General features: G+C 39.1%; 1 protein-coding gene across 1 annotated transcript; it reads left to right on the top strand.

Annotated features, from left to right (window-relative positions):
• The first annotated feature begins 1290 nt into the window (after positions 1 to 1290).
• znf281b (zinc finger protein 281b) lies at positions 1291 to 8824 on the top strand. The gene is made up of 7 exons (XM_041974754.1): positions 1291 to 1488; positions 3882 to 4406; positions 4495 to 4608; positions 4737 to 4860; positions 5467 to 5550; positions 5672 to 5790; positions 6030 to 8824. The coding sequence occupies exons 2-7, from the start codon at positions 3954 to 3956 to the stop codon at positions 7650 to 7652; spliced, it is 2517 nt and encodes an 838-aa protein (XP_041830688.1). The 5' UTR covers positions 1291 to 1488; positions 3882 to 3953; the 3' UTR covers positions 7653 to 8824.
• The last annotated feature ends 3690 nt before the right edge of the window (positions 8825 to 12514 follow it).

Genomic DNA, 12514 nt, shown 5'->3' on the forward strand with positions numbered 1-12514 from the left:
GTTTTTCAAACTGAAGTTAACTTGGTCAGGTTTGTTCAAGTGCGTGATGACACCTTAGCCATTTCTCTAATCAGCTGGGATCAGCATCTAATTATCCTCCTTCTCTCTGTACACCTCTTTTTCAGTGACCCTCTAAGGGAGGCTTTGCAGTCTGCACAGGTTAGTGTCCTCTTGTGATATTACCCCCACTGCGAGTCTCCTACTCCTAAGCCATCAATCACAAAGGGTTTATATATATATTTTTTTTAAATTAGAGGACATCATATTCAATTTTTTAGATAGTGTGATAGTTTCCTTATTTAGAGGTAAATAGATTTAAACACTTTAGTGAAATAAACATGAAATGTCTCCCTACCTTTTCTGTAAAATCATTTTTTATTCAAATAACTGACATTCTAGTGTTTTCTCTGTCTTGTTAGTGGGTTTGATCATGATTTTTTTTTTATATACATTTTCTGAATTGTGTTTTCAGAAATGCCGTGACAACTTAAAAAATTGTTATGGTTTTTCTTTTTGTGTGTGTGTGTGTGTGTGGATGAGTGTGTTTCGTTAAAATATAGTAGTAGTAATGTCCATCATAACAAATAAAAATGCCTTAGACTAAGTTTGAAATATATCCAGAAACAGTAGTGGTCTTGTTCTGGTAACGCCACAGCTCTAGTGAATTATGAAAACACTTATCTCAGTATGTATTATTGATAACACTTTGATATTTCATTTTGTTGGAAAACATATAGACTTGTGCCTAATAAATCAGATTATTTTAGTAAAGTATTTTATCCAGAGAGCCAAAATATTACAAATCAATATTTGTTGCATTTAAAAACAAAACAGAGTGCATTACAATATGTTTTATTTAAAGTATTAAGAAACCTTTTAAAACCTTTTTTGTATCTTCAGGTAAGTAGTTTTTTGTTTGTTTGTTTCTTTGTTTTATGAGAAATCTCCCTCCCTATCCCTCAACGACTATGCTGTTGACTGTTTTGTGTACATTTTGTTGTGGACATTGTTCTTTACTAAAATTGTCTATAAAATTGTAATTGAGTCACTCCTTTATCCTGCATGTGAAACAAGCCTAATTCATACGTATTTGGTCACACAGTCAGATGTCCAGTGAAATCTAGCATAGTAAACAGTGGGATGTCCTCCATACAACTTTGATACATTCTAAAATAGCTCAGAAGAGAGAAAAAGAAATAAAAACTTTTTTATTATTATTTTTGTCTTCTCTTGCACGGTGTTATGCAAATTGCATGTTAACGCACCTATTTCCTTTATTAATCCCCAGTCCATTGAGGACCTCTCCACCTCTGCAGTCTTCGCCTGTCTCCTCTCACGATCCGTCCGCTACACCCACAATTCCCCGCGCGAGGACAAGATGGAAGAAAGCAGCGACCGCAGGAGAACAATGTTTTGGCAATAAACCCCCGAAGCGGCGAATACAGAAAGGATACAGGCACGTTTGAAACCAACTGCGGTCATGCGTAGGTGAGTGGGAAACTAAACAGCATTTTATTCTTGTTGAGGGTTCGGCCTATGTCGAAATTTATACAAAAGACTGTCTGGCTCGACGCAAACGGGAGATGCACGGAGACCCAGCATCATTGTTTCTGTTGCATGGGCCGTAATGCGGGTTTTCAGACGGGGCAGCTAGCAGCTAACAAGCTAGCTCGTGGCAGCTTGATTGTTATAAACACAGCTGCCTCAAAGCGTGTAGTTTTATCTTTTTCGTTCCTTCGGTCGGTAGATTTCAAGTCTACATGGGACTCAAATGCTTAGTGATATTTTGCTATCAAAACGTTATGGTAAGCCTTAACCAGTGGTAATTATAGCTAAAGTTAGCTATCAATAAATAGAGCGCCAGCGCTGTTCGCAGCCAGACAGATTTGATTTCACGGGCGTCATCAAAGCTGGGGAATTGGAGAATGAGCAATACGTGCTGCTGACATGACTTCAAAGCAAATGTGCTATCAAATCTTATTTAGACGAAAAAATATAATAATATCATACCTAATTTTTTTTATATGTGTATATATTTTTACTTTAGATTTCTAACATTATTGACGCCTTTATAGGATAAAAAGAAAAAAAAGTATTCAATCACAGGTCCTATTTAAGCGTTAGCTAGCTTCATAGCAACTCCAGGTAACATGCTAAAATGTTAAATTGGTAATAACGAATTAAATCAAAAATCGTAAAGTATATTTGTAGATGTTTCGGACCTCATAACTTTAAGTATTGGTGTGGCTTTATTTTAGGGACAAGGTTGGTTTTTAGGGCGTCTTAACCAATTGTTTTGATTGAGGACGCAAAGATGCTTTGATTGTGTCTCATTGTGGCTAGCTAACTATGCTAACTAGCTGGCTAACTATTATGCATCACAAAAGCTCATCCGCTTTCTGTTAAATGCTGTGTCGCGTCGCCAAATGGTCAGCTGGTCTAGACCAAACAATAAATTCTCACTTCGTTCGTTCTTCCTGCGTGTTTAGTTACACGTCCCACCTAGTCCCTCACTGCGCTTGCCTAAAAACGCAGAAATGACTCAGAAGAACTGACCTAAATATCGTTTGTTTTAAAGAAAGGGCGCTGAACCGACTAATTTGTCAGTGTGCTAGCCACTGTAGTTAGCTTTTGCATTGGTACAGCACTATTAGTCAAAATTGGCAAGCGATGTGGACCAGCATGCATCAAAATAAGAATAATAGAGGTTATTGTCATAAAGCTGTAAAGCCACTACACCGAATTTATTCTGGCAACAGTCCCAGTCACACGTGATTCTAAATATGGAACAATGCTTGAGTGTGATTAAAGATTTCAGATGCTATTAGCATTTTTTTTTTTTTTTTTTTTTTTAATATATTTGTTTTATGCTCCTAAAATTAATCATTTTAAAGGGAGTCTTCAGCTCTAAATCTTTTTACATGTCATTGTTAATATGCACTTTCTGTAGCCAAATTCACTTGGCAGCATCAACATTTATATCTTCTGTTAAATGTATTTATTCATCATCAATGTTATAAGTTTAATCGGTGTACTTGTAGTGCACAAATCATTTTACACTGTTGCTTTTTCCATGTAGTGATGAAATGACTGATTCCAACTGTCGCCTTGAAAACTGGTGGTAAACTAAAACAAATAAACCTGATTTTGTCAGTAAATTTATCCTATCTATATATATATATATATATATATATATATATATATATATATATATAGCGAAAGCTACCATCTCCAATCTATAAGCAAGTTCAAGTCATCATCTCGTGTCATTTTTCACATTTCAAAATGTGTGTTTTTAATTTGGAGTTTTCCATTAGTTTTTTTTTTTTTTTTTTTTTTTTTATGTAACTCAATTGTGTTATTTGCATAATATATTTGTTTTGATTAAGGCTAAGTCAGTTGACTGAGTAATAAAGAGCTTGGAAAAATTCAGAGATATTTTTAGCACACAGGATGTACTGAAAGCTCACGTGTTGTTTCATTTGGTGCAAGTCTGTTACTATTCTTTTTTTTTGTCTCTCTTCTGTGATGGTTTAATTCACAATTTTAGATTTTTGTTTTAAATTAAGACATTTTGCATATAAGACAGCACACTGGACTCTAAGACATTGTACAATTGGCTTCTGGCACATTTCTGACCAAGTAAACTATTAAATTATCAAGAGTCCATTTGATTTAAAAAAAAAAAAAAAAAAGAAGAAAACTCAATTGCAGCTTGGCTATGTAATTGGTAGAGAATATTCTAACGTGGAAACATTGATAATGGATTAGATGTTAAAAGAGATACTTAACAAAAAGATGGCTATTTAGTTTAGAGCTGTATATGTTTACATCTGAAATCATGACATAACGTGCTTATTTATTTTTTTTCTTTCTTTCAGGATAGTCTCCTCCTGCATTCCTCATTAGATTAATTACCCTCCTTCTCCCCTGCACAGAGACAAACCACCACCATGAGTATTATCCAAGACAAGTTAGGTAATGAGTTTTTGCGCAATGGTGGCATGGACCCCAATTTTGCACCAGGTATGCTCATGTTCAGCCACTTGCCACCAGTCACCAGCTTTACACGGCTGGCCTCCCAGTCAGTTATGGGTGAGCTTCCCCAGGAAATGATCCTTAAAAAAGAGCGCGACTCACCCCCAGATCACCAGGGTACCACTGCTGCAAACACGGTGGGCTTCCTACACAGCATGGGCATTAAACAGGAGAGACTAAGTGAGGTGGATTACCGAATGCCCCTCTACAGTGGGGGTGGAGGAGTAGGGGTGAACTGTGTTGGAGGCGTCGCAGGGAAGAGTGGTACTGACATGCCAGATATGTCTTTTGGCAACCACCACCAAAATCACCAGAATATGCTTCTGCATGACCTCAGCCTCAGCAATGTTCGTTCCTTGGGAGAACCGGTGAGTGGAGGGCATGGTGGTAAATGTTTAGTCCAGGTTAATGTTCCTCTATCTTAAATGTGATATTCTTACATGTATTTCTCCATAGATGCCTGGAAGACCAGGTAAAGAGCCAAAAGAGTCCTCGGGTAGAAGAGGACGGAGGAGCAATGGGGATGGCCAAGGAGGCAAAGCTCGAAGAAAACGCAACGATGCTGCCAAGGTTAATGACTTGTTTTTTCCCTTGTTTCCTTCATTACATTAAGGAATTATGTTTAGTATGAAAATACATTTTATTTACTCTCAATTAAAAACAAAATATTAATTCTATTCTTTGGCTTTTGCTTGTAGGCCATGATGTTGGATGCAGATGGAGCCTGCCTGTCCCCTAACTCAAAACCACATATCTGTGAGCACTGTAACGCTGCCTTTCGCAGCTCCTATCACTTGCGCAGACATGTGCTCATACACACAGGTGAGAGACATTCAGTGTTGTTATTTCTTGGACAGCATTTTCCTTGAATGAACCTATTTAAAGTATGTCCAACAGAAGTGTAATTCTCATTTTGTTCATCAAGGCTTTTATGCTTGAAAAAGAAGCCATCTGAGACACAGATGGCACGTTTTAAATGAGGAGTGAAACAAATGAGAATAATTATGAACACCTTATTTAAAACCAGACAATCACTGTTGCCAGAGATGACTCAGTAATTACTCATGTATTTCTGGGAATCTTAGTCATTTCTTTGCTGGAAATGCATTGCTTTGTTCTTTGAAGTCATTCAAATGTGAACTCTTCTTTTTCATAAGATAAAATTTTTTTGTCCTTTTATACACAAGTGGGGAAAAGACCATATGTCTGGTCTTTTTATTGTGATTGTATTTATAGAACATGTATTATTTAAATTGAGTCTTTAAGAGTTGTAAGATGAAGAGAGGTCACCCACTATATGCAAGATTGTTTTTAAACACTTCAGCTGTTTAATCATGACATTTTTAGATGCTTATTCATCCACCAGACAAAATGCCGCTAGGCTTTAATTAATGTGGTGTGCGGTTGGTTATACTCCTGATTGTACAGGTGAGAGACCTTTCCGTTGCAGTCAGTGTAACATGAGCTTCATCCAGAAATACCTGCTCCAGCGGCATGAGAAGATCCACAGCGGTAAGTTTGATCTGTTGGATGTGTAGTAAACTTGAAGATAGTGCCTTGTCTAAAGTATCACTTCATTCTTTCATCTCTGTTGGAGTGACACTGACTCTGACTCTGTTACTGTTGTTTGCAGGGGAAAAACCTTTCAGCTGTGACCAATGTAACATGCGCTTTATTCAGAAATACCACATGGAGCGGCACAAAAGGACACACAGTGGCGAGAAGCCTTACCGCTGCGATACATGCCAACAAGTATGACCTTTTCTTAATAGCTTTCTTTATATTTTTGTTTTGTTTTTTTTCTTTTGTTTTTTTTTTTTCTTTTTGCATTTACATATATTTTAAATAACCACAATATATCTGAAATCATTAATTGAATATTTTGTGTAACAATATCCTTTATCCTTTTTTTTAATCCAGCAAGTCTAACTCTGTTTCTGTGTGTGTGTGTTTTTTTTTGTTTTTTTTTTGTTTTTTTTTCCTCTCCTAAGTTTTTCTCAAGAACAGACCGGTTACTGAAGCACAAACGGACGTGTGGAGAAGCCATAAAGAAGGGTTTAGACCCAAACATGCTGGAGCTTAGTGAAGCAGAGCTAGGCCAGGGCAGCTATTCACTCACTCAGGGAAACTCTACCACCTCTGGACGCAAGAGGGCAAAGTCCAAAAACAGTGAAGGTAGCGAGCGCAAGAGGAAGAAGAATGCCTCAGCAGCATCAGCCTCATCTTCTGGCGGTATGGCCCGTGACCTGGGCCTGCAGGACTTCAACATGGAAAACCCCTCTGGCTCTGACCCCGCCATGCAGGGACGTGCTCCAAAATTGGTCTTTAAGAAAACAGGTCGCAAAGGGCTTGATAAGGGCCTTCTTTCTCTTGAGGACAGTTCTGATGGAACAAAACTGTTAGGTCAGAAGCCCAGCTCCATGGATCATGTGGAGGGTTCTGGCCTTGATAACATGGGTCTACTCCAGGGACCTGTGGGCAATAAGCCTGGTCCCACTACCAGCAGCAACTATGATGATGCAATGCAGTTTGTCAAAAAGCGGCGCTACCTCCATGCAGTTAACAATGACTATGGAGCTGGCTCACTTCACATGGCGTCCCAGGGCAGCGGTGTAATCCAGGGTTCTCTTGGACCAGAACCCACACTGGCCATGCTGGACTCCTCGCCGCTGGAACTCAAGCCTGACAAGTCAGGGATTCCAGATGAGGTGCTGCAAAGCCTGCTTGATCATTATAGCCATAAGCCAGAGGGAACACACCACCATGACGTGACTTTCGACTTGTCAGACCACCCGCACCATGTAGACCTCCAGCCAGCAGCACCTGTTACCCCAGAACTGGAGGACGACTCTCCCAACGGTGGTGACAAAACAGCTGTGATGAGCGAATACTCCAAGTTCCTCCTGCAGGCTCTAGAGCGCACCAGCCACAGTGGACCCTTCCCCAGCCTTGGTCCAACGGGACCTTTCCCACTCCTGTCCAGCAGCTCCAGTCCCACGGGGCCCTTGTTCTCTGACAAACACGTGTATACCACATCTCCACTGGATTGTGGCTTTCCACCTGCTGTGTCCTCCCCACTGCCCATAGTTGCCCCTTCATCAAACTCCTCTTCATCTTCCTCCAAGTCCCACTATGGCATGCTTGTCGGATCCCCCTCCCAGACAAGCTACCACCTCAGCTTGGAATCTACTAGTCACCAGCAGCTAACTCCATCTCAGGAGCTGACGGAACAGTTGGAGAAACAGCACTCCCCTGGCACCTTCAACTTACCCCCCCAGGAGCTAACTGCCACAGCAGAGGGCTCCAAGGGACAGCAACCTAAAGCTGGAGGGAGCACTGCACCCACCAATGGTTCCACCTACCCAGACCTGTCCCCACTGAACCCCCAAAAAGAACCCACCTACCAGATCGAGAACTTTGCCCAAGCCTTCGGCTCCCAGTTCAAGTCTGGACGGCGGACCCCTCTGAGCTATGGTAGCGATCCTGGGTCAGAGGTCGACCACAGAATACGGACTCCAGTGTCAGAATTCTCAGGGTATACTAGTTTGTTAGCTGACGTAAGTGAGCCAGTGAGTACAGGATCAAAAACCCCGACAAGCCAAAGTTTCAGATAAGGGTCAGGCGAGGTGAAGCCAGTAGGGGGCTGTTGTTACTGTCCACACAGTCCCTGCACCTGCTCTAATTTTGTTCCTGTAGCAAAATTTTGTTTTATGAACACTGCCATTAAATGTTAATACAAAAATGACCAGGGAGGGTCTTCTATGGCCTCAAATGCAATTTTTTTAAAAAATATTCTTGTTTTTATTATGTAGTCGCCTATGTTTTAAGAGTAGTGATTTTGATATGAACATACCGTAGATTTAATGTAATTTAAAACATTTAGAGGGTAGCTATGAACTTGCTTGTTTTTTCCTTCTTTTTCTGTACCCTTGTGTTTTATCAATCATCATACCATTGTAAAGTAATAATGAATAATGTTGATGATTTCAGTAATGATAACATTGTGGCAGGGAAAGGCCCAGAATTCAAATGGCAAAAAAAGTATATATTGTCTGTTACAAGAAACGTATTAACTCAGGAAAATAGGCGAAATTGTGTAATAAGACTTTGTATTATGAGATGCAATTAGCACAGTTTTTACAGGTGTACTTCAAGACTACAAAGCTTTGATTTTTTTTTTTCTTTTTTTTGTGTGTACTTTTTTGTAATTTGTTAACAACAAATTCGCAATACATGATGTTTGGTTTCTACTGCGCATAGCTTTGTCGAGATAATGGTACTGTTGTCTCAATGTGAAGACATCCACAGTTTTTTTTTTTTTTTTTTTTTTTCTGCGAGTCTGCAAGTCTACATGACATTGCATGAACTGTAGTAGCGTTTAACCCGTTGAGCTCACACGCCATGCTCTGAAGTGGACGTGTTTTAACGTAACTGACCGTTGTAGTTGTCAGTTGGCGGAACTTGTAAAACCGTACGGCGTCTGTGGCAGCAGGATACAAGCAACTAAAGAGTATCTGTTTATCACCATTATGTCTCAGAATGCAATGAACTCCACCATTCGGTGATCTTTTCGTCATGCTGTTGCTGAAGTAATTTTAGTTGTTTTTTCAAACGAGTCACCACTTTTCTACTCCACTCCTTGCTGTTCCTTTTTTTGTCAATGGAATCAAACAAGCACTTTTTTAAACAAATCATTGGAAACAACAATAACCCATTCAATTTGCATATGTGATACGTGATTATTATGCTAATTATTATTTTTAAGAGGAGAAAACTGTGAATGGGAGTCGGGAGGGAGGGAGGGAGGTTGGGTGGGTGGGTGGGCTGGGTTATTTGGTGGGCTTTGATAGGAGCCGACTAGGCGTGAAGATGGGCATTTAAGGGTTTCTTGCTTTTTCTTAAGGGTAGAAAATGGGATGGGTTGGGTGGGATTTTTTTCTCTCTTCCTTACGGTTTTTCGGGTGATGTTGTAAAATGATTTGCCATAATTTTGTTATACAATATTTTAAGAGTACCTCGTTGTATTTATGTGTTTTGAGAGATGGGCTGACATGCTGGAACCCTTATTTGGGTGTGTTGGATGCATACCCCCAACCCTTTTATTTATTTTCCAATACCCTCACCAGGCCTCAGTAGAAGATATTTTTAGGCAAATAATTGCAGACCTACACCCAGTCCCTCCATATTTTCTTCAGTTTGTTTTTTTCTTCATTTTTTTTTCTTTAACCCCAGTTTTAGTAATTGCAAGAAACAGCTTCAGTAACAGTTCAAAAATGTTGTTATAGCCACCTCCCCTTCCCCAAAATGCAGCCCTGCACTCACAAGAATAAACAATGGCCTTCTTTGTCTTCCGTGGCTAAAGCCATTCTGTCCCGGCAGCCAGGGTTGATATTTAATTTAGTTGATTTCCTGTGAGCTGTCCCCTCCCCACCCTCCCTCTTCCTTTTCCCATGTCTGTGAGCTCCACAGCCAAGAGACTTTGAAGCTGCTCAGATCACATTGAACAAAGACTGACTGACCAGCCACTTCACTCCAAACACACTATGCTTTTAGAAGAGAGAAAAAAAAATAGTGGGATAAATGGCGGGGGAAAAAAGACAAAACGATTGACCTAAATATACCTCATATCATTAAAGCGTAAGAAAGCAGGGACACGCGTTTCATGTATGTAGTGGACATATTTGTAGAATAGGTTCAACATATTGTATAATCATTTAACACTGCCCGTGTTTACAATTATAGAGCAAATGACTCATCAAAATGCAAATGTATTTTTTTTTTTCTGTAAAAACATCCACGCCAAGCAGTGTTGCATTATAGATGCCTCATAGAACATTCATTCTTCTCATGTTATATCCCTTATTTTTGTTACTTGCCATAATGTGTTTTGATATGATCTCTAGAAGGATATTGTTTACAAAAAATGTACAAAAACACTAAAAATCTGTTTTTTGTTTATTTTTGTTTTTGTTTTTTTTTTCTTCTCCAGTATGCATGAAAACATTTTGTACGGCTTTTTTTTTCTGTCAACTCAATACCAAATTTTGTAGCAGAAGCCTCCCCATTCCTTTGTCTTATTCGTTCTAGACCCCCGTGATATAATTTCCCAGGCTGTACCTGTTATTGAGATGATGAACGGATTAGAGAAGCCAATAAAACTTTTTGTTACAAAAGTGTGCATGTTGTCTTTTTCTTTTTTAACCTAAAAAGCATTCATTTCTCTTACCTTTTTGTTGTAAGTTTGGATGCTGATATTTAGCTAATTTGCATAGTTGCTATGTTAGTCCTTCAGAATAGGGAATAGGAAAGGGACTGAGCATGCAGTCTTGTCCAGGACAACAGCTGAAGATGCAAGTTCAACATTAAAGGCAGAGTTTAAACTTGGAAAAAGTATGAAAAGAACTTGGATTTGCAAACTTGAACAGTAATATCATCGCAAGTCATTTTAGATGGCATTAAAATAAAGAATACTCTTATTTCCTGTGCACCCACATGATGAAAGTGGTCACCTAAAACTTAACAGTTGACTACAATGTTGAAGCAAATAGAATTGAAAACTTTTGATTTGGGTACCAGCACAATATCTGATGTATGTATACTGCAACTAAATCCAAAATCTGCTTTTATTCTGCTGCACATACAAGCAGACAAAACTAGATTACCATCTACCAAGGGTTTTAAATGGTGACATATTGCATGTTGTCTTTCTGTGTGTATTTCTTTTTTTTCCTATAAAGACAGATTTTATTCAACTTTTGACTATGCTATTCTGCTCACAGAGATTACTGTTGGCAGTTCTGCCACTTTTAAACATCTGTTAGTGTTTGTTAGTGTTGATGCTTGATGTTTTGCTACCAGGAGATGGAGTTGTTTTCCACCCAGTAATCCAGGCTATCTTGGCTAATATTGTACATTGGATTACCAGCACCTACACAATACTTTACCACAAAAGCAGCCTTCATAACAGCTGTTCAGCTGTCAGTGTGGAATGTGATGTCAGTAAGACTCTATTGTCTTCACTTACACTGACTTCAGGTTTTGTCCTTTCACTAGCAAGCAGTGCTGCTGTAGTAGAAGAAGGAAATATTTTGTTTCTTGGCCTCAAATAAGCCTTGATAAGAATTTTGCTTTTGCCACTTTGTGTTCATGCATGCAGATTGACAGATTTTTTTATTTCTGCAAAATATTCCAATGCTGTTTTTGTAATGCGGCATCAGAGTTGGTTGCTTAACACCACATTTCCCAAACTGATTCATTCATTATGATTTCTAAAAACAGGTGACTCCCTGTCTTAACATTAACTTTTCTTCTGATGTGAGTGTGAACATGACTGATAATACACCCCAACCAAATCACAAGACGTGTTTGAGAAATACGTTGAAGAGCTCTTTACTGCAATCATTAAATCATAAAATGTGAGAACATGTTTATACAGAAAAAATAAGGTGTTTATCTTTTCAGGAAATCAAAATATGTCCTATTAATCTGCAACTTTCTGGAGTCCCTTCACCTAAACCTTCAGTGCCATGAACTGTTGACTCCACCCCTTGTCCTGCCAGCTGTGTGTATTCTGTCTTTAAGGATGCTCTGAGCTCAGGGTCAAAGGTTTTCAGGAGAAAGACCAGCTCTATGAGCTTTACCTCAGCTCTTATCAGTCTCCCTCCCTCTTCTCATAAACATGTTCTTACTCTGTTCAGTCGTCACGAATCTGCCTCACTGCCGGGAACATCTAGCTGGGTGGGGTTAAAAATGGGCAACTGGACGTGACTTCGGACTTATAGTTGTCAAGAGAGGCAGTTATTGCTCTGATTGCAGCTTTGTTGACACTCCTCATAAAAACATGTTCATAAAACCTGTTGGGAGACCCATATTTGAAAGAGTCTGGTTTTACAGTAACTTTTGAATAGCTTTGGAATAGTTGAGAAGATGAGCTGAATCCCAGATTGAAATTTAAAAAATAAAATTTAACACTGGTTATTTTTATTTTACTGTTTTTGCATCATGTATTGTCATGCTTCATAATGTGCTGATGTTACTACAGATTTTCTACAGTGTTTTTCACATTGATTTAAAAGGACAGTAGTAAGTTAAGCTCACTTAATGATTCGCTGCCATATTAGAACCCTATGAATGTTTTAGCTGACGATTAGCCTGAATTGCTAAGACAGACTGTTTTTACCAAAATGGTGGCCATGGGACAATTAAAACAACCATGCACATTCAGTCCTTGGGTTAATTTAGAGGAGTCAGTTAATCTAACATGGATATTTATGGACTGTTGGAGGAAACCAGAGTACCTGGAGATAACCCACTCATGCACAAGAACATACAAGCTCCACGCGGAAAGGCCTCAGCTGTTGTTAGAACCAGGAACCCTCTTGTTATCAAGTGAAGGTGCTAATAACCACACTACGGTGGGACCTGGTGGCTGAGGTCAATAGTAGAAAAGCAGTGACAAGAGAGAGAGATTAACCCT

This window comes from Melanotaenia boesemani, chromosome 21, assembly GCF_017639745.1.
Source record: "Melanotaenia boesemani isolate fMelBoe1 chromosome 21, fMelBoe1.pri, whole genome shotgun sequence".
Lineage (NCBI taxonomy): Eukaryota > Metazoa > Chordata > Actinopteri > Atheriniformes > Melanotaeniidae > Melanotaenia > Melanotaenia boesemani.